The sequence below is a fragment of the Oenanthe melanoleuca genome, chromosome 5 (genome assembly GCF_029582105.1).
Source record: "Oenanthe melanoleuca isolate GR-GAL-2019-014 chromosome 5, OMel1.0, whole genome shotgun sequence".
In the NCBI taxonomy this organism is placed as follows: domain Eukaryota; kingdom Metazoa; phylum Chordata; class Aves; order Passeriformes; family Muscicapidae; genus Oenanthe; species Oenanthe melanoleuca.
In genome coordinates this window covers 34,411,742-34,434,717 of record NC_079339.1, presented here as the reverse complement: position 1 = coordinate 34,434,717, position 22,976 = coordinate 34,411,742, and the positions used below count along the sequence as shown (strand labels likewise).

At 35.2% G+C, this 22,976-nt stretch overlaps 1 protein-coding gene across 2 annotated transcripts in view; it reads left to right on the top strand.

Annotated features, from left to right (window-relative positions):
* The window catches only part of PRKD1 (protein kinase D1), a 114,264-nt gene that overhangs the window by 45,114 nt on the left and 46,174 nt on the right, over positions 1-22,976 (top strand). For both annotated transcript variants that reach the window (XM_056493941.1, XM_056493942.1), the window contains exon 2: positions 11,615-11,753. In XM_056493941.1, the coding sequence (XP_056349916.1) occupies positions 11,615-11,753 (139 nt within the window). The remainder of the gene's footprint in view (positions 1-11,614; positions 11,754-22,976) is intronic.

Sequence of the window (22,976 nt, the reverse complement as noted above, 5' to 3'; positions counted from 1 at the left end):
AGTTCTGCAGCTGAAAATTGTAAACTGCTAAATGAATGAAAAGTGCATTTAAAAAGACTTTATCAAAATATACTTTTTCAGGAAGGTAGGAGCCAACACTTGAAATTAAATATTCAGAGACATGATTAAGTCGATGTCTTTTCACAGAAACATTTACAATTTTTTTAGCAGCAGGAGAACTTCTGCCTCATCAAAAGCAATGGGGAAGAACCTGCCTAATGTCCAAAATCAGAGGGGAAGAGCTGTGAGAAAAGTTCCAGTCCCTTGATCTGCCTGAGAACAATACTGTCAAATATCCTCTCTATAACAGCAGAGTAGGTGAAATTTAATGAGTGTGAAATTCTGTACTGGAAAAATCAAATACCTAAGTAGGGCAATATGAAAGTGAATATTTGAACAACCAAACCCATGCAGCAGTTTAGGCTTGACAGTGTGTTCATTTCATGTTTTAGATACATGATTTTGAAGATGCACATCCCAGACACATTAAACTCCAAGACAACTTTTGTCTTGATGTTTAAAAATATTCTTGAGGCAGATAGGTCTTACTGAAATTTAACTGTCAAATAATCTGTCAGTGCTACTTGGATGGGGGTGGACATGTATTCACCCACGCTGAGATGCAAATACTTCCCTTGTGAAACGAGGCAGCTATTTAGGAGCTCTACACAACCATTCAGGATAAAAAAATGGGGAAGTATTTATCCAGTTGAACTTACAATGGAAATTTTAGATAATCAGAAAGGGAAGTCACAGGAATGTGACTTGTGGAAAGGAACATTAAGCCTTAGGAATGTACATTACATGGTTTTCTTGCTTTGCGATGAAAGTTAGGGTTTTTTTCATGTCTTCCAGGAGAGTTCTAGATTTAGACTTTCAAAGATCCAAGAGGATTATTTCTTCTTTCAAGAGAGAATCAGCTCTGCACCCTTTTTTGTCTAACCTGTTCTAGAAACATTCAGTGATGGAGATAGCACAAGCTCCCTCCAAAGGACATTGCTGGCCCTTTTCTCTTAATATTGAACTTTAATTCACTTTATATACATTTATTACTGCCTATCTAGAGGCAGAAGTAAGGACTGACAGATTCCTTCTGTCTATCTTCTTTCACTTAGTCATTGATTAGCTCTTTAAATCTTGCCTCTACAAGCACATTCTGCAAAAATTTTTCTGCTGTTGTCTTTGGACACACAAAACTAGACTGTGTTATTCTTGAGGTGTTGTCAATGCCAAAATGAGTGTCAGGGTAATTTGAGATACCTGTTGGATTAAATACCTCTTTAGATGTCCTAAGACTGAAAGAAAAAATGTTCTGTGAAGAGTCCCAAGAAATCTGTTAGCCTTCTCTAATTTAGCTTGACAGTGAGTGTTGTTGCAGAATATGATATTATGGAAATTTGTTCTAATACTTTTTGTCTAAGAAAACCATAGGAGTTGTCTGAATTAACTCCTTTTTAAACAGAGTGTCTCTTTTAGAAACAAAAATCCTTTAATGTGGAAATATCACAGCCATATTTGTTTTTCAGTGAGCACTTGTTTTAGATACTTAAATTAAGCAAGAAAAGAAGTTGGACCAGCAAAATAATTGTTGTGTAATCTAATTCTACTTAGCCCCAGCTGCTAGATATTGGAACTTGCAGTTGCTTTGTCTGCTAGACAGATGAATCAATAGAAAATCAGATTTCACTTTCTAGTACTGATGCTTATCAAAAATGATCAAATCCTGACCTGCCTTTAGAAATTAAGCAGTTTAATCCCTTGCTGCCATGGATGGGTGAGTATGTCTTCCAGTTCCTTAATTATTCTATTAGTCCTCTCTGACTACTTTTGCCAGTGGCCTAGTTTTCTGAATTTTAAGTGCTAGAAGACTTCTGGTTGTGTTTATATCACTGCCAGAAACTCAGATAAATCCATAAGCTTTTGATATTCCCAAATATATGGCAAAAACTATTCACTGGTAGTACATGTTCATCTAATGATCTACTGCACTGGCTGAATTTCATTGTTGCTTTTCAGAATAGAGTCCCTTTTACATCAGAGCACTTTATATTCCATGTTTCCACATGCCTGAAATAATATTTTGCAAAGTCTGAATCTCTGTTGCTGTTAAGCTCTGCTTGCATTTTCCTTACTACATAACCAAGTTATCTAGTTCTGCCATAGGCCAAGTTAAATAGTAATACTGTCCTTCATGTTTTCATTTGCTCTATTAATTTGAGAATCCTACAGCTCTGTGTCCCTTTATCAAGAACAGCAAATAAGTTTTCTTCATCTTGATTACTCCAGAACCCAACCACTGACTTTTCAGCTGTTTCAGTTCTGCTTTTTTGGACTTGAACAATATGTGTGCAGCTTTTGTGAGTCCTCTTCAGCATCCATATCAACTGATGTTAGAGTACAAAGTGATTAAACATTCATATTCAATAATATCTTTTTTTCCCAAATGGAAAAGTGATTGATAAATCTTTGTGAGTGGTAGAGTTGTTAAAGTTTTTTTGTTCCTCAAGTATTAGCAAAACTTTTAGTGTGTTTTAAGTATGCTGACGGTGATATTTCCACATTACTTTGGGTTTCTTCCTTGGTTTTCTACAACTCTAACATTTCTGTTTACATCTGTGCTATCAAGTTTCTGTTTTGAAAATTATGATTCTATATGTATGGGGAGCATACTCTTAAAGCTCCTTTTTGTGACCTGGCAATTTCTGTGTTGGTTGCAGTTATTTTTTTGAAAGCAAAAAAAAAAAATATTCTTAAGGTTTATTCATATACTTACCTTTAAATTGTTTTCTTCATTTTGTGTGTTTCTAGATTCCCAGAAGGCTTAGACATATGTTGAATATTTATGCCTCTTTGTGCTTTGTGTTCCTGCAGTGAATACATGCAATTAAAGGAAACACTGGATGCAAATGGTCCCATTACAGAGACGGAAAAGAGAAACTGTTGTTTTCTGCTTGTGATCCCATTCTCCTTTCTGTGGTTTCCATTTCTTTACTGACAGTGTCCTAGTATCATGATTAGGAGTGCATTCAAAAAGTTGTGCACTCCACCTTTGAAACTTTTAAGGTAGGAAGGCTTGAAACAGAAATGGCTTCTTCCGAGTGATTCTCTAGAAGCCTATATGTAGATTCTGTATTATTATATAAAAGCTGCCATTTTTTGTCATGTTAAAAAAAAAAAACTCATGTTGTTTTCCAATCCCTAAACAGGTGTTTGGCAAGGGAAATCCTTTTGGGTGTTGAAGACAATGAAACTCAAACTTCCTATGACGTGGCTTACTCAGAGCTACAGAACAATGCTAAATCTGCATAAAACAATAATATACACGCACTTTTGTCCTGATGTTTTTCTTATGTGTAGCTCTTGTGTACATCTTTCTCTTAGTGTTTTGGAATGGGGAATTAGTGTGCATAACATAGCATTATGAGTTGTTTATTCTAAGTTAGTTGTCTGATGCCCAATACAGACCAGGTTCTAGACCTGGTGTGCTCACGCTAAACTGGTGTCCAACATGGGTGCCCTCAGCCTTTTCTTCTGCTAGAATTCCTTCCTGATTATATTCCTTACAGAATTAGGGAGCCCAGTAATCCTCTTAATTGGTGATGTCACTTTATCCTTTATTAATAATTATCCTAGTTATTAATAAATGGAAGTAAAACTAACAACTAAGTAGCAAACTAATTAGTAGTACTAACAATGGAACCAATATTGTTAAGCATCACATTCAGTATGAGAGAGCCCTTTACAAGTATTTTTCAAATTACTCTTAGTATATTTCCTGAAATACAGAATTAATAGTGGGAGTGGATGAAAGAGTAAATAATTTTCAGATTATTTAATATTTTACTTAAAATGTGAGGGAATTCTGCTTTTTCAGGAGTAAACCATATACTCTTACCTTCATTAGATCTTTGAGGTGTCTTAACTCAGAAACAGAAGCTTTGACTGAAGCAGTTCGTGTTGTGCAATCTGTAAAAAGATCAAAGACACTTGTTCTACATCTGTGTAGTCTGTCAGTGGGGTACGTGTCTGGTGAATGAGTCTCCTGAATTGATGTGATGCATCAATGATGCTGAAATGCATCTGATGGTAGACTCTCACAGAAATGGGGGGTTTGGGCTTTGTTTTGGTTTGTTTTGGTTGTTTTATTAATAATATATGGAATTGGCTCTTAAATTGGTTTTCTTTCACCTTTTATAAAGCAGGAATCTGTTTTCCTAGACGTAGTATAGAGCATAGAACTAGTAGTCTTACAGCTTCAGCAGCAGTCAATACTTGTGAGCAAGGGGCTCTTTAGATGTTTTTATATTAAAGGAACTAGAAAAAAACCTTGATTTTGTTAGTGATTCATCATCCTTTTTCTGCCTGATTGTTGAAGGGCATGAAAGTTGCTGCTCCATTTCTCAACCTCCTTGGTGAGAAATGCAATCTGTTCGTGAAGTATCTACATAAATGGATGCCTGTCAACAATCTGGCACTTGTTGTCACGTTCTTCTCCTAAACGTTTCACAGGAAGCTCCATAATTCTGCACTGGGATGGACAGTGTTGAGCTGCACAGAGAACATGTACAGGAGCTGTGGGAGCCTTTCTGCTGAGGTCCCCCTGTTGTCTTAGAGAAATGTGGCATTAATGGATCAACGTAGATCTCACACTCTCAGCATGAAGCAACTGAGAAGACAGGAACTCTAAGTGGTCTCCCTCAGTGCTTCTGCCCATGAAAATTATCAGTTCAATGATGCAGTATATGCAGATGTGGTAGTTGTGATAATACTTTTGCCACCAACAGGTGCAAAGACAAGTTGATATTCTGAGTCTCATTGCAATTGAATTACTATTACTTTTCTAAATGTTTCTGTTGAATTAACCTCTTAATCTACATGATAGAGCAGTCAGCTGTACAAGTGTGATTTGACTTGCATGGCATATTAACTTTTAGAATTTTTATGTGACAAAATGGAGTGTTTTCTCAATTTATGAGTTATTGAACTTTTTCTTTGCAGCTTCTTAACTCTGCATTGTCTTCATTGCATTGGAAATTGTAATAGAATATTCACAAAATGCTGAGGAAATAATAGTAAAAAAACTAGAGAGGACACATTATATTTGAGAGACGAAGGCTATTTTAAATTAAGGTAGTATTTGTATGGTATTGATGAAAATCAGCTTCCAACACATCAACATATTTTTGGTTGCCCATTGCATGTTGTGATTCAGTATAAGGTACTTCATAGAGGTTTCAATGAAAAACAGTATTTTTAATGGCGATAGTTGTATCTCATGATAGAGCAAATAGTTACACTAATTATGCTAAAGTTCTCTTTGTTTGAGAGAAAAGTGTTATTATTTTAGATTTTTCACATTAATTTCATTTTCAAATTCATGTTTCATTCATGTCCAATTGCCGTGGTTGATTGACCCCAGCCAGCAGCCACTTGCCAGACACAGTTCAGGAACAGTGAGAGAAAACTCAGGTCTGGTTGTCCTGAACTGGGAGTTTTTAAAATCCATGTGGTTCTCTGCATGGAATTAGCATGAGTGATGTGGTCTGTATTCAGTATTTTTGGTGGCAAGCAATTCAAGTGACAGAAGGCAAATGACATACAGTGGCGGGAAACATAGGTAGCAAGAGAATCTGTTTGTTTGAAGAAATGCAAAGGAAACATCTCCTACCCTGAATGGTCACAGGAAACAACCTGTACTTAAAAAGACTGATGAATAGGTTTTTCAGAGTTCTGGCTCTCTCCAAAAAAGCCATATTTCTATGTTTCACCATGGCCATACTTTTTGTTTTTCATGGATAGTTCTGTGAAGGAGCTCAGCCATGTTTTAACTCTGTGGATCTTCGTTGTTCCACAGCCAGTGTGGACAGCATACTCAGCTCCTGATCTAAGAGAGATGAAAGAATCTGGTTTCTGCAGCAGGTCACTGCTGCAAACAGAGATAGCGAAATATTTGTATGTAAGTATTTGTTATCTAAAATATTGCTTACATGATAAAGCAGTTAATAAGAAGTTTGCTGCGTTTGGATAGCTCATTTGGAAGCTGCCTACTGACTGCTATGCTGCAGGTAACAAGTCCTTTATGTATATGCATCAGGCATTGTAATAAAAATGAAAAAGGAATAGTGAATACTGTAAATAAGCAATGATGCTGCCCACAGTAAAGCATTAAGAAGCTTAACTGATGTTAGGAATGTTCGAAATGGTGATAGTTCTCTGAGGTTATATCTAAAAATATATTTATAAATAAACTGAAATGAGAATACAGGCTCAAGCATTGGCCCAAAAACACATAAACTTTTCAGTTGTTTAATTGAATGCTTCCTGAGACAGTTTGAACTGTGCCAAATCACATTCTTTCAGAGATGCCTAGATATTGGGCCCTAGAATGTTTAAGAGACTGTTTAAAATAAGGAGTGGCAATGTCATCTCCTTGCTTCTGGGAAAAGAGGTCATCTCTGTGGCAGTGAGCCATTTCAGTGCCACTTAGCTGTGGATCCAGAGAATGGTTTCTGGCTGGTTTAGAGTGTATATTCTCAGTAACTTGTCTGTTTCACTTAGCAGTTCGATTGGAAGCAAATTGCTAATACATTTTTTAGAAATGCAAAGGCAAAAAGGGAGCAGAGACCTCTATTTCTGTTGCCATTCACCACTTTAACCCTTATAAATCTGGCTCTTGGCTATCCTCAAGGGTCATGAGACAAGGTCTTCCCATTGTCTCTCTTTTATGTGTATTTTCCTTGCTCTGTATTCCTTGCCTTTCAAGATTTCTTTAGTTGCCACTTTACCTTTCCAAATCAAGATATTTGTTCATCATTTGTCTGTTTTCCTGAAACTGTGAAAAATGAGTTTGACCTGAGCCTGTCCTGGGTAGTACTGTGACATAGGCAGCATCAAGGTAATTGGTTCTACTCCTTACATTTTCTGACCCTTTTCCTTCTTGTATAACTGAAGACTGTTTCCTGGGAAAAATAAAAAAGAAGGAAAGAAAGGAAAGGAAATAATTTGTTGCTTATCCTTGCTGTTTGTCTGCCTGGCTAGTGCAAATGCAGTTACTGGAAAGGTCTAGGATGAGTCACCATTTCTGAGATGTCCTAGGCACAGAATGTGGCATCCTGGATTGAGGTGGAGATGCAACTGCTGCTGGAGCAAGCTCCACCTCCTGTTTGTACTCAGGTATTGCTACATATGTTCTGCATAGCCATAGTGTAAACTCCTGTTTAAACTCCATCATTTGTCTAACTTTGTAGTAGTAACTATAGTGGTGTTTACAAGAGGACAGTAGAAAGTCTTTGGACACTACCTAGTGTTCCTTACAGCAAAACCACGAAGTCTTGTATTTTCTTTATGCAGAGGACTAATATTTTCATGATAACATTGGCAAATAGAGCCTTTTAAAAATCTCAAATTTTTCAAGTGAGGTAATAATGACTGCCACAATTAAGTGAAAATGTAGGCAGTCCTCTTGATGAAAAGTTGGCTTTTCAGTGTCATGATTTTCCTGTGTTCTGACCTCTGTAGAGAAATTCTGACTTCTAAAATTAAAATGCACTGTTATTTTAAGAATATGAAAGAAAAATATTTCAGTTTGGTTTATATGATTGTTTCAGAAGTTTTATACATTTATATCTTCATACTAAAACAGAGGTATTGATGTAAGACTATTTATTTACTTATTTATTTAGGCATATGTTATGGTCAGGTTAACAGTGTTTAGGTTAGGTCAAGGTTATTGGTGTTGCAGCCAGTTAAATTAACAAACATTCAGTGTGACTCAGCTTCTCCACATGCTGTGAAGACATTGTTTAGCCCACAGCCCTTATGTGTGCTGGATCAAAATCTTTGTGCTGTAAAAGACTTCCAGGTTTTATCTAAGTTCTTGTTACAGGTGCTTTTACAGTAATCAGTAAGGACTTCTAAAAACATAACTAATCTAGAAGAAAAAATGACAGTCATCACTAAAAAAGACAATTAAATTTAATTTTAAGGAAAACTTCAGTGATGACTGAAAAAATTTAAAAAAATTATTCCCATGACTTCCTAGAATAAAGCAACAGAAACTAACCCTTACAGAATATGTGCAAAATTGTAGTAATGTACAAAAAGACCGAAACAAGAAGATGAAATTTTTCCTTTTCACTCTTAGCAGTGAGAATCCATCTGCTAGTATGTTACAATTTTATTATGTCAAAAGAAGTATTTTTGCAAAATTATCACAGCTACAGACTTTTTTGACTATTGGACAATATTACTAATTGCAATGAAACATCATCATTGTTTAGAGTATATGCTTTCCAGTTCTTCCAGGTTAAGTTCTTCAGGTGGGAGAAATTTATTTCTCATGTGGTTTTCATTTGACTGTGAAAACTGTTACTATGCTAATCTCTCAAATACATAATTATTAAACCAAACAGGTGAAGAGTTGTTTCACCTTAGAGAGTCTTATCTTTCTTTGAAGTTAATTTCCATTCTAAGTTGTGGTTTACCAGAAAAGAAGGAAGCTGAGTAGGTTGTACATTCAGATAACTGTGTATATGATTTGTAATTACTAATTAATTTTTGAAAGCTTTGTAATTCTATTTGGGAATATATTAGCGCTTAGATGCATCAGGTCTTGTAAAGTTTCATTCTCTAATAATAAAACCATTTGATTGTCACAATAAACAGAGTTTTAAATAGAACTAATCTTTTGTTAGCTTCTCTTTGATCTGTTTTGAGAACAACTGTTAATAACAGCAGTGTTATGGGTGTACATAGCTCAGCTCATACTTGCATGTGGAGGGACCAATGCCATTGAAATAACTGAGTGATGTGATGGATAGTGGATTAAATTAATTATTGAATACTTGTAATTAGATGTTCTAGTTATTGAAATTCGAGTCTGTTTTTTTTTTTTTTTTTTTTGTAGTATCACTTGAAGACTTTTTAATTGAAAATCCAGAATTTGCATAATCACTTGGCTTCTGTATGGTCCTTGGTAAAATATTATGGTGGATTTTCTTGAGATGTTTACAGTTGCTGAGGGTGAAAACTCTTCAGTGCTTGCTTCTGTTTTCTATCTGTTGAGGAAAGATTGGTGCTGAAGGCTCCTTTTACCCTGTATTTTATGGATGATCTGCTGCCAATGTGCCCACAATCTGGGAAATAACAAATTATTACTTGAGATCCTGTTCAGCAGTCTTTTTCATCTGTAAATGTAATTTTATTTTGTATTTCTTTAAAGTCTTATGGATAGATAATAGTGATGTAATATTTGTAGAAAATGAAAGAAGCACGCAATTTCGGTGTGCTTATTACAAGGGACTTCAAATACTAGTAACAGTTCCTCTTGTTACCATAAAAGCTGCTACAATATAATATAAGATATGTTCTGTATGACTGTTTAGACAGCATTTTCTTTAATGCTCAGTGTTTGGAATAAAAGTCTGTTATTTGCCTGTTGCAGTTTCACTTGTTAGTAAATTTATTTTTTCACTTATATCTACTCATATTTTGTTTCTCCTTATTAGTGGAAAGGGATTGGTTAAAACAAGGGGAGAGCTCATTTTAGAGTGTTTCCCTTTACATTTTCTTAAATCGGGATAAGAGGGTATCTATAAATAATATCAAGACTTGGGTTTATTTAAAAATCTTGCTAAATTTTAAATCTGGAACCTAGAATTGCTGGTAAGTGATCATGTTAAAAATCTGATATTTTTATTTCTAAAAAGGGGGAGGCAGGATACGTTTGAAATACACTGTGGCAGCTAAGCAAGTTATTATGCTGTAAAGGTCATTTATCCAGTTTCACTTGTAAACTAAAGCACCTTTGACTGAACCACACTGAAAGGCCATTAGAGTAATTCATTTTACTGCACACTTGGAAAAGGCAAAAAGGTGTTTATGGACAGCTTTGATGTCTTAATAGCTGCTGATGACTTGTTAAGCAGCCAGAAATACATCCTGTTTCTGAATCCCATGTAAGCAATCTTCCACTCCTGATTCTTACAGATGTACTGTATTTCCTCATTATGGTAATTATAATGAACATTTAACTCTGGTAATTCTGCTTTAAGCAGATCTTATACTGAAACAAGGCCTTCTATTAGTACTGGGGAATTTAGCTCCAGTACCATAGTTTCCCTATTTTGTCTCATGTTTAGCAGAACTGAATGCTGTTTATGGTGGTGTAATACCAAGGACTGGGGCTTCTTTTTGTTTACTTTGGTCTGTGCATATCAGCATTATTGTTGGCAGGAATAAGCTTAGCTGGGGGAATTTTTGTCACTGTGGCAACTGTTGGTCCTTATACAATGTTTGCAGAATCACACCATCAAAATGACTGTTTTGATGTGAGAGTAGTGTATCTGGGGAAAACTAATTCAAACAGAAGATATTTCTTGTATGTAATTTATCAAAAAATGCTGTGATTGAATGTACTCTTTTCTACTGATTATACCTCATGATGCACATATTTCTATGTACATACATATGTGTATGTGTAATATTGCAAATGCTGTTTTTAGGTAGAAAATGTAGAGCTATTTGAAAAGAGCAAATGGAATGGGAATATAAAGAGAGAGCAAACAATTTAAATCATAATGAATTTCGAGGGAAGTGCCTGTGGTATTTCTGAAATCCAGTGAAATGAAAAAATTTTGCAGTTTTTGAAAAGGATCAGCAGTTCCCATTTTGGAGAATAATATTTCACTGCTTCTATTAAAGAAAATCCTTAGGAGTGCCACTGTGTTTGTGTATAACCTCAAAACATACCAGGTTCTTTCTCTGGCTCTACTTGTCATTGTTTCTTTTTTTCATTGCATGTTGCCAAAACATGGAGTAGTGCATTGATGTAAAATTGAGTGGATTCTTTTGTAACATAGAGAGGGTTTCTTGATTGTGTTTTCAGAACAAAGTCTTAGTTCTTTAGGCTGGGAGCATGGAAAAAAAGTGCTAATTCTTTTGCTGCAGTAAACAAAAAAAAAAAAAAAAAAGTTACCTCAGAATTTTTAAAAACCTTTTTTAATTTAAACAGAATTTAATCTCATTTTTAAGCTCAAATTTCTCTTCATTGAAACAAATGATTATGATTAAAATTTGAAATATTGTTTTGAAACATTGTTTTATGTGCCTGGTAACTTCAGTCTCAAAAAATAGATGTTTCATATTGAATTATCATTTAAGTGTTGCATCTTAGGCAGAGCTGAAATATATTTCTTTTGTCTTCAAAGCATATTTTGGGCAGACATCTGGGGACAGATCATAGAATCATGGAAAAATATAATATAGACTAGAAGGGCACTCTGAAGGACATCTAGTCCAAACACCTGTTCCAGGTCTAATTAAATAATTTTACTCAGTAATTTGTGTGTGGAAAAGGTTACCAGCAGTGGCTGCAAGATACATTTACTTCAGTCTCATTTCCTAGTGGATATTGCATGAGCTTACTTGCTTGGGAGAAAAAACTTTTTCAGAAACTAGTGGTAAATATTTTCATAGATGAAAAAATATATATCCTATTTGATACCAGTTTGAGAAGTGGTCCAGTCTGCCCTCAAAATTATTGTGTTTTACAGTTTTGTATTGTACAGTTGTGTGATTTACAGCATAGTAAATTCTCCTGGGTTTGTTTTTGCAGTTTCCAGAATGTGGTTTTTATGGAATGTACGACAAAATCTTGCTCTTCCGCCATGACCCTACCTCTGAAAACATTCTCCAGTTGGTGAAATCAGCTGCAGATATCCAAGAAGGAGACCTAGTTGAAGTTGTCTTATCAGGTAACTAAAAAACAATGAAAACTGTCATTCTTTTGCAAATGAAAATATCCAGAGTGGTCTTCTCCCAATTTTTGACCCAGCATGGGCAAGAGTCCATACAACCAAAATTTCCTTTTTCTTGATTCCTTTCTCAGACGTATTTTTTACTTTGCTTTTTTATTTTTTTTACTTTCCTTTTTACTTTTTTTTTTCTGTTGCCCTGTATATTTTGTAACAACCCCTTTCATCCTTATTACTAGTTAAGCAACAGGTTAATGTTAGTAAGCTTTTTATGTAGAATGCTGTGAAAATGTCCACTGAAAAAAGAGTAATTGCTTTTTCAATGCCCTGCATAATTATGCTTGCCAATACTGCTCTGTCTCTTTTCATGATTTATTTTTTTAAATTAGGAGAGGAAAGGGAGAGCACAATTATGTGACTTAAATATAGAGGCCATCTGAAGGTGTCATTAGGTGTCAATAAGACTTGTCAAAAGCACAGACAAAAAGCTATGTAACTAGGAATGGTGCAGAGTTTGCATGGGTGTGTAGTAGAGGGAATGCTGGAACCATAAAGATGTAAAGGTGTTATTTGGCAAGTAAAACTTGGAAGATGGTTGAAGGACTGAATTTTTGCAGTTGGAACATGTAGTTAGAGCATCTGGAAAGATGCTTAAAAGTACAGAGACGTGTATGACATATGAAAGTAAAAATTGCAACTGTAGAACAGTGTAGGATTAGTAAAGAGAAAGGCCAAGTCCTAATGGATGCAGAAAAGAGTGGAAGTAAGAGTTAGGTCACATAATCTTAGCCAACTGAGCTTTTAAACATGGTCTTCTTCTAAAGGACCCTATTCCATATTCTTTGATTAGAATGGGAAAAAGCGAAATAAGGAATAATGCATGTCATTCCTGCAAGTCATCATTCATCTTTTCCATATCAGGAAACAAGTTTTTCACTTTCAAAAAGATACCAAGTAATCTGAACTTAATATTTCTCACGGAACATAATCACTCCACATCAGTAATTGTGATGAAGTGAAAAAAGTTACCAAGGACTTCAGTGCTTTATTTAGTATATTGTTTATATGCTTTTGAAGTGTAGATCACTACCATCTAGTTTGTCAAAATTAGGGAAGTGGCTTTTTAAATCTTGAGGAGCAAAGGACAGCAAATTAAATTTCTAATGTGTCCTGGCCTTACCTGATGAAAACCTTCAGTTAGATGCCTCAAATTAAACATGTTTCCTCAATAAACACCTGAAAGCATTAATGTCCTCCCCCAAATGATCTTAAACTAAGTGCAGCATTTTTGCAGGCAATTCCTGTGTCATGTAAAAGGGGAGAAAGTATTCCCAGTTCTGCAACACTGAAAATGAGAAAGAAGTGTACAGACAATCTGTAATGTTTAGGGAATTATTCAAACTAATGCAGGCAGTTTTTTATTGAAAAATATTCAGAAACAGTTTAAAATTATTATGATTTTGGCAGTAGTGCATACCAAGTAGCTGTAGATGGGTTATCTCCTTTTTAATTAAAGGATTAAGTCTATCTAAATACAGGGCCATAAGAAGTGTTTCTCAGGATGTTTATTAATATGCGTTGAAAATTTATTCTGAAGGGATTAAAAAAACCTGGAAACAGAAGAGATTGGCCTTTAGCCCTACAGTGTATGATATTGAGCGCTTGAGTGGTGGAAGGACAAATGAAATACAGTATGTGTTCAGATGCATGTGTTGAATTGATTGAAGTGTTTTATTTCTAGCCTTATTATAAAGAACTAAACAGAGTATACATTCTAAAGTTTTGTAAATTCAGGGTTTATTATGGTAATTGTCTTTGAATGTCATGTCCAAAAGAGGCAGTACAACACATTGTTACTGCAATGGCTTTGCTACTGAAAACTCCTTGTGCTTTGGGTCAGCATCCCCTGAGGCACTGATCTCTGATGGCAAAAGCTGTCCTGATCGACTGCATTCATTTTTTATTGCTCAAGTCAATACTGGGTCAGAGCAGAGAAAGCTGAACTGTCAGCCTTGTATTCCGGGTTATACAATCAGTAGTATGCATTTTCTGTTTTTCATTGTGGTTTACTTAAAACTTTATTTAAAAGCTGGAGGACCCATGGTTTTTTAGTTTTTTGTTCCTACTGAACTTGTGTTCTTGGTAGTTTAAGGATTAGTAATTATGATTGTTTCCTGGTTTAGAGCTTATATTACAAGTTCTTGAAAGAGCTGAAAATTATCTACAGAAACTTACAAGGGAGAGGTGTTGATTACTGTAGCTGAAGCACCTTAGTCTGGTTTAGTAAAGAAAATTGTACCTGCAGTATAATTGAACACAGAATATAACTGAAACAATTTGTGTTAGAGCAAAACATTTCTGGTGAAACACAAGGCATTTACTCAGCTCATATTGCAGCACCTGCTGTGCTTTTGTATTCCTAATGAACATTATTACTTGCATTTTGCATTGGTGCAATACAACATAGTATTTTAATGGTCTGCAAGAATCATTCAATGTGCTGAGCAAATGTTGTGTGTGTGCGTGTCTGTCTGCTGACTCGTCCAGAGGAGGTAAGCACAGGCTGCAGCAGTCAGCCAGATGAACTGTGGTTCAGTGCCAGTATAGATTCTGGCATTTTGGAACTGAAAGGTCAAGCATTGTTATAAGAGTGGAAGCAAAAGTGTATGATGAGCGTATGAGATTTGGTTAGCTGCACATTAAAAGAGGAAAAGGGAACTTTTATTTTGAATGTAGGAGCCCTAATAAATATGAGTTTAGTTTTACTTCTCTTGTTTTCTTCCTTTTATTTTATGTATTTTTTAAATATCTGTTTGAACACTTTATTTATGGGATTCTGACAGTGTTTATATAGGAGTATGGGAACACTTGAGAAATGTATTTGAAGCAAAAATTTGTATGTTGAATAAATTTGGTCTATTAGGCTGCACTCCTAGGCATTCTTTCAACAGTATCACTAATACCCTTCTGGCAGTAACATATAACTCACCATGTCTCTGTTTTCTTAGCTGTATATTTTCTATTTAATTTTTTCTTCAAAATATTGGAAAGTTAATCTTGTCTTCAAATGGACAAAGTAGGAAAATTCTTTACTACTTCTGTGGAAGTTCCTACTAATGTGTTCATTGAATCCAACATATTCTTAGTTCTATTGCATTTCAGACTGAAAAGGATCTGAATCTTTGAAGAAAGGATTTTATCAAAGTATATTTGTAGGAAGGCTTCCTTTTATTAGAATACCATTAAAAATTAGTAGGCAGGCCAAATCAGGCAGCAAGGTACAGAAGTTGGAGTCAAAGTTAGTCAAAGATGGCTGGAAATGAGTAGTCAGTCATCCATAAACACTGAAAGGAATAGTAATCAGAAGGTAGATGTTTTCATATCTCTCTTGCTCTCTAAAATTTAGTCTTAATTTAGTCTTAAGGTTTGCTAAAGTAAAGGAAGCATAATTTTGTAAAGTGAGTTTAAGATGAAAAATGACCTTCAATCTTAATGGGATTAAGTAGTATTTCCTGAAATTTTCAACTGAACCTCTGAAAAGTTAACTTTCATGTTCCACTCATGAAATATAGGATGCAAACATTAATTACCAAAACAGCGTAATGTAATATTTACAATAAAATTGAACAGAATTTAAATTTATTTTTGCTGTGATAAACTCTCTTCTTTAAGTTAACTCATAGGTTTTTGGAGATCTTCAGTGTTGTTTTGACTAGCTCATAAAAATAATTTATTTCAACTGCAATTTGTTGATGCCAGTGAATTGATATTAATGATAGGTGCTGCCCTTCATACCCTTTCTTTGCAGAGAAGTTAAATAGTTAACAAGTTTTTACTTTAGGTTGTTACATGAGATCTGGAAAGTAGAAGAGTTGGCTGCTTTCTGAAATGAATGATGTGTTGAAGATATTAATTAAAGTGGTCTGTAGATGCAATTGCCATCCTTCATCTGTGTATCTGTGACTTTTTCCAGAATAACTCTGGTTTTTTTTCCCTTAAATGGAGACATAGATTCTATAGAAAAAGCTGACAGATGAGAATTGCTGTGATTTTGTACATCTGTATTCTCTTTTTGAGTTTCGTTTTTTTGAGGACTTCAAGGAAACAATTACTTGAGATATCTTTAGACTTGTTTTTGTCAGTGTTGTTTGTCTTCTGTACCTTGTTCATGAAGTTTATTAAGAACTGCTGTGTAAATTTGCCAAGTCTATTCATGATATATAGGGAAAAAGATTGCTTATTTACAGTTTTAATTTGGTTGGTTTAGAAAAACAGGTTTGTTTAGAAAAATTCTGGCTTGTTTTTCCTGGGCAAAGTTACATTGAGATGCAAGAGGTTTTTGTCTGCTGCTGGAAAGCAGACTGTGAAATGTTAGCATCTTGTGTGAATTAGTGGAATGTACTTCATCTGCTTGCTGTGAGCAGTTGTGCTCAACTTGGCAGGATTCCTGAAGCAAGAAAGTCAAATAGCAGCTATTTTATGTTCCCTTGCTGTGCTGATGAGGGCAGGAATTGATCCACTGCTTTTGTTAAGAAGCTGTTTCTGTTGTAATACCACATAGATGGTAGATCACCTGGTTGTTAGATGGGAAACTTTTATTTTGATTTGGTACAGTTTATACTGACTTTGATAAAATATACTGGGCTGAATAAGAGCTGTGGATAGCTATACAATTACAGTAAATGCCATTTATGAACACGTAACAGGATTGTAGTGCTAGTTCAACTTGAGATGAAGCACTGTGATGTTATATCTCTGAACAAAATGTTATAGTACTTATATAGTTGCTCACAGTTTGTGATTTTGCTTTGTTGTGATTGAAGAGCATCCTTCTCTTGGTGCCTTCTTGTCTATGTTATGCTGCTTTTTGGAGTCTTGAGAAATACAAATATCTTTATTCTAAGATGAAATCTTTAACAATTATTCTTCCTCTATGTCCTGTCAATTTTCTCTAGATGTCATTTTTCTTATTTCTGTAGAGATAAGGCTCATTTGTGGTTAAAGTTGATGGATTTTGTATCCCTTGCTGTTCATTAGTCTAACATTGTTATTGAGACATGAATTCAGATAGATGACTGTGTTTGAAGTTCTCAGGACTGAAAGATCCTTTTTCCTTTTTCATTTATGTTTGCCTCATTGTCTTTTTTTCCATGTATAACTGTGTTAATTGTTGCTTTCTGGACAGTGCCTGTATATGAGAGGTCACTGTTTCACTGTGACCTAATAGATCAAACATCCAACCTTATATATCTCTAATTGTCTGATTTTTTGAGAGAATACATTTTTGGTTTGTGTGCTTTTTAATGAAATTGTTGGTTCATTTGAGATTTAACTTAATTTTCCAGATTTAATGCAAACACTTTCAGTCCAAATGCTCATAGAGAAACTATGGTTTTACAAGAGAAGGGTAAATGCTCAAATGGACAAATAACTGTTTATGACTTAGGAAGCAAAGGAAGTGCATGCTGTTTTTACAGTGGAAGCAGGTTACTAGCAAGGTACTTAAGTCTGTGCTGTTAAATACATTCATGAAAGCATTACTAGTGAGTGTCAGGTGTAGCAACAGAACAGAAAATGACTTGTAATGTCACTACCCTTGTGTCATCTACCTTTGTCACCTTCTCTGCTTCAGAGAATACTGAAGTTGCTTTGAGAACTCCTCTTTCAAAGACAGGATTCCAGGCTTAGTAGATTTTTGTCTGATCCAGTAATTCTTATGCTTTTGTATTCCTATCACATGATTTCACTGAAGAGAGACATATTTCAAGTCACACCACTTTAACAGGCCTCTCCTCAATAAGTTGTACAGCCAGCTTTCCAAGAAAGGTGATTGAAGCTGATTAGCTACATTAATTGAAGTTAATGCATTAAAAAATGCCTGTCAACATCCTAAGTGGACCAAATTAAATCTTGATTTTATTTTTATATTGTATTTATTGTTATATATATATTTATATTGTATTTATGGAGTTAAAAAAACCACCCTTATTCTCAAAGTATTCTTAGCTAAGTGAGGCAATTTTTTTACCTTTCTTATTAATTTTTACTCAGTTTTCTTAATATGATACAGATCACATTTACCCTTTTAAAAATGATTTTTAGATACTATAATTTTGACTGAGTTTAATACAATCCACTTAGTAACTCGATATGTTATTCAAGATTTATACTTCAGCAGCCCCCATGACAGCTGATCCTTTCTCAAAAGACTTGAAGTGATAAATGAAACTTGGAGTCTGCAGTAAGTTGTCCAATATCTAATGGATATTTGTGCACTCATTTAGACTTACAGTGCAATACTATCACCTGATTAATATTCAGAATCAATATGGAAGTCTTATAATTAAAAAGGAAAAAGTGCATAATGATAATAAAAACATGCTTTCATCAAAGGATATATTTTTTGTTTACTGTTTTACAAATTTATTTACTATTTAGTCTTTCTTTACATCTATGTATGTATGTGAAGTTTGGGTATAGCTATAAATTATTTCACAGGATGTATCTTTAATAGCACTTGAGCTTTTCTTAAAGATATAGTGGCAAAGTCCAAATTTCTTTTTGTGCACTTCATGACTGAAAATCTTCAAGCATGTACCTTCAATACGTGTGTATTTATTTATTTAAAGTTTATATATGTAGCTGAAGTTACAGTAATTTTTTTCTGTACCCTAATGGATTATCTTTTGCACACCCAGGGGCGTGTGCTTCTCACTTTGGAGACCACTGCTAAAGGTTGAATTGAAGTTGTACATTAGGAAAAAAAAAAATCATCTCTTTATGATTTTTTTTTTTTAATGTTTGGGTAAGAAAATTTTAATTAAATTTTTTCTCCTTTTCACAGTTCTTCATATTCTGCCAGTTGTTTTTGCTACTAACACAGATTTTAATTATGAAACTGCCACCATTCAAAGAATTCTCTTTTCCTCACCAGATGCCATCCCCTTTCATCAAATAATTACCTCCCCAGTTTATTCTCATTAGCTACAAATTTAATGGGGAGCAAACCTTGCTTCAGATTTGTCATACAGGGTTTTGTTTGGTTGATTTGTTTAATAGTTTCTTTGACCAGTATGTGCTTGATGAAACATTCGTATCAGTGTGTTTGTTAAATTATAGTAGTGGTCTTGAGTAGAGAGTAGCTATAAATGATTCAGCACATTGAAAAATAAAGGGTAGCCCACTTGGAATAACTTGCCAATCAAACAACTTATATGCACGGTCAACTGTGTATTCTACCTTGCTTAGATGTATGTCAGGAAAAAAATCTACTGTTTGGGGAATCTCTCTGCTTTATTTAGTCTTTCTGAAGTTGTTTTCTCAATAACTTGGTGTTTCAGTAGGCTTCAAATTAAATATGACATATGTAAAAAATGCATCTTTCAATATCACTATTGAACTCATGGAATTTATTTCCATTGCCTGACTGCTGGCTTTGATTTTGAAAGAACAAACAGAAATACATAGTCTCATAGTAATTTCCAATAAATCATGTTTTCAGCCCTTTGTGGTAAAATACACATCCTCTTTTAGGAAGTGCTTGAGGTTTGTAGCTAAAAGAGGTCTGAGCACAAACAAGCAAGCGTCCTTTCCTTGGGGAATATAACAATTTGAAATGGCAGCTGAGGAGAAGGATACTCAGGAACTGCCACAGATTGCAGTCTGCAGGTTTTTATATCTCGATGGTAGTGTGACTCAAGCCTGGAGACATTGTCATTCCAGCTGAAATCTGGCTCGCTCTGGCTTTTAAAGAGGCCCAAAGAATGTTTCTGTTAAACATAGTTAAGATGTGACTTGTTGCCAAAAAGAAGGTTGGAGAGCTTTCCTGCTTCTTAGGACATGAAGATTCCTCTCACTGTAGCTTGGTAGTACAGAAGGTTATTCTGAAGCAGTTATGTTTGTTTCCTGGTTTTTTGTTTTTTGGGTTTGTTTTTTTTTTTTTTTTGCTTCCTCCTCTTCTTGAGTTCAGTAAACTCTTACTCATTTCCCCTCCAAACAAAACAATTCCAGTCTTTTAATCTCTCCTTATATGTAAGTCTCTTCTATGCCTCTAGTGGGTTTCCTCGTCTGTCACAGCTGTTCACAGCAACCTAACACAGAATGTCATATGGGGAATATTAGTATCATCATTTCCTAGTGTTAATTTCTAGTTATTTATGGGCATGAGTGAAATATTGAGTAAGCATGTTGCGAGTAGAACACTTCTGTTGTCTTTAGTGAGCAACTAAACATTTTGCTTATGTACCTGATCTATCTGGCCAGGCACTGGAAATGTTTCCATGATGAGTCATTATTGAATTTTTGTAAACAATTTTAAAAAAATCAACCACAATTCAGAACCATAATCAATTTATTTCATCCAGGTTATGTCATCTTGTGCATTTCTTTAGCATTTTTAATTTCCCTCCTCCCTTTTCTAGTGTTATCCTATAAAGAGTCAAGTTGGGCTGAGAAAACTGAATGGTTATATACAGTCATGCTCCTGTTCCATATCTCTCATTGTCTCATCAAAGATTTGAGACCTTAAGAAAGCATTATTAATCAGACAGGCACTAAAGCATATTCCAGAAGTGGTCATACTAGGATTTGCTGTTTCATCACCTTCCAGAGGCTTCAGGTGAGACTGTCTGGCCTGTAGTTCCCTTGTAATTCCTATTTCTTCTTGAAGGTGGAAATGGCATTTGCTTTCCTCCAGAATTTGGGCATTTCTCCCAATAACCATGATCATTGAAAGATTGTTGAGAGTGGCCTAGCAAGGACATCAGCCTCAGCACTGCTAGGTGCATCCCATCAGGGCCTGTGGACATCCAATAGAACTATGCAAAAAAACCCCAAAACAGCCCACCTGTGTGTTCTGGAAGAGTACATATGTATGAATTCTTGGGGTAATTCTAAAAGATATCTAAACTTTTGCAGATAGTTAACAGTATAGTTAAAAATAATTTAATGTAATGCAGAGGTGGTTCCTTCATTCCTTACTAAATTCAACATAAGATTGTACTTTTAATTCTACTATACTTCTGGCCAGTAGCATTTATTCACCATATAATGGAAAAAAAATCTTAACCTTTTATGAAAAAAACTTGTGGGAATTAAATATGTTTTACAAGTGCTATTAATTCTTCTTGAGCACCACTTTTTGAGTTTCTTTTTTCTGAATCCTTGGAAAAGAGCTGAGAGATCATTAAAAAAATTCAGAGGAGATAAAAATGTAAAGGACTCATAGCATTTACTTTAAGATACTAACTTAGATCAGTCAGAACATGGAAAAGGAGCAAGAGGTTTTTTTTTTCATTTGGGGATGCTCCTTCATGCCAGTGGTCAGAATCAATTTTGAACACTGCATCAATAGCTCCAGTAAACCTGCAGAGTATTTAATTTTTTTTCCTATGATAAATTGATACCTTTGCAGTGTTTTGTGATTAACAGGGCCTGAAGCTGTGAAGTAAGGTATTGCTGTTTTTTCCACTTTGGTGAAAATGGGATAATTCATAATGTAAGAATTGTGTAAAGGGATTTCAAATGAACTTAAACTTAGTGAGCTGTGTAGTTTGTAGGTTTGAAACTGTGTAATTATTCACAAATAAATAGAAGTACATAAAAATTGAACTTTAAAAATTAAGAGTGTACAGATCAATCAAGCACATTGACTCATAAATGTTGATCTTTTATTATTACTCCTTAAAATTCTGAGCTAGCACTGGACAAATGCTTGCAAATGGTTTATTGTCCCCTTCAGTTTATTGCTGAAATCTCACGTCACTGGTGTGACAGTGTAAACAACAGCCCATAGTGAGTCTGGATACTGGGATTTTAGAAGGAAGGAGATGAGAGCTTTACTTGGATGCCTCCCACGCTGTGTTGGTCATTTGCTCCCTTCTCAGCCTTACATTTGCCAGCTTCCCACTGCTCTTCCCTCCTCAGGAAGGAGATAGGTGCTGGCCAAGGAAGGCTGGGCACAAAGTCTGGTTTGTTCATGCTGTGCCACCACTTGCAGCTACCAACCTTGGGCATCACTGATCAAAATGCATGGAGGTTCTCTGGCCTCCATCTCTCTCTGATCTCTGGGATCTTTCCCTATTTCCAGCATCTTACCTTTATGCAGGGTTTTCACCCTTGCCCTCCCAGCCCCACTTCCTTCTGTCATTACTGTTTCTTTTTGGACACCTTTCACTTCCCTCTGCTTGGCTTTCTGGACACCCAAGCTCATGTTTCCAAATTAAATGGTCCAGGTGCAGCAGCACAACATGTTATCAGCCTTGTAGCAGGTGATTCAGTTTCCTGTATCTCTGCCACTGGAGGATTGAGGACATGCAGCTTTTGATTAGTCTGGATATTATGAAGACATTGCAACTAGCCTGTACCAGTTGCATTTAGCAAGTAGCAGGCTTCTGCTCAATTCTGAAAATGTATTTCTTCCTCTGTCCCTACCTCCTACCTGAATGTCAATTTAGCATTCCTAATTGGAACTGGTTTTATCTAAAGCATTGGGATAAAACAATAAATGCGTAAAGAAAACAAAATTTATTATATTAGAAGGATTTTCTCTGTATGTAAAATTTAGAGAGTGCAAAAATACTCACATTAATATCCAGAAAGCTTAATGGATTCAGATTTTCCATATCAAAGTTTCTCTACTTCAAAGCAGAACAAATAAAGAAACAGGATGATGTGCACATGTATAGATTTTAGGAAGTGATTATTTCTAGTCAATATTAAAGTCCTGATAATTTTAGTTTAGTTTTTAATTCAGATTTTAGGATGGAGATCAGATGTGGAGTCTTTGGCCTGTATGAACTGCCAGAACTCTGCTAACTTTAATGAAACTGTGGAAACTCAAACTGGATTTGATTGCCAGGATTGAAAATAAGAAAATGATTTCCTTCTTCTTGGCCTAGCAGAGCTGTATACTCAGTTAGTTGTTATTGTTTAACCGGTGCTTGAAGTTAGTAGTGTTTAGTTGTGAGTTATATTAATTTTTTAAGTGATGGATGCCAGCACTTCTTGTAAGTAAGGGCTCAAGTTACAAATGCCTGTGGGAACTCAACAGAATACATTACTCTTAAATGCATTCCAAATGGGAGAAGGTAGCAGGAGAATGCCTGCTTTTCATAGCTGCAAGATATTGCTAGCCTTGTGATTGCTAGTTTCTTCTGCTGTGAGAGGCATGGATGCAGGATGACAGTGCCCATTATGTGAAGCTCTGTTACTCATAATAGCAGG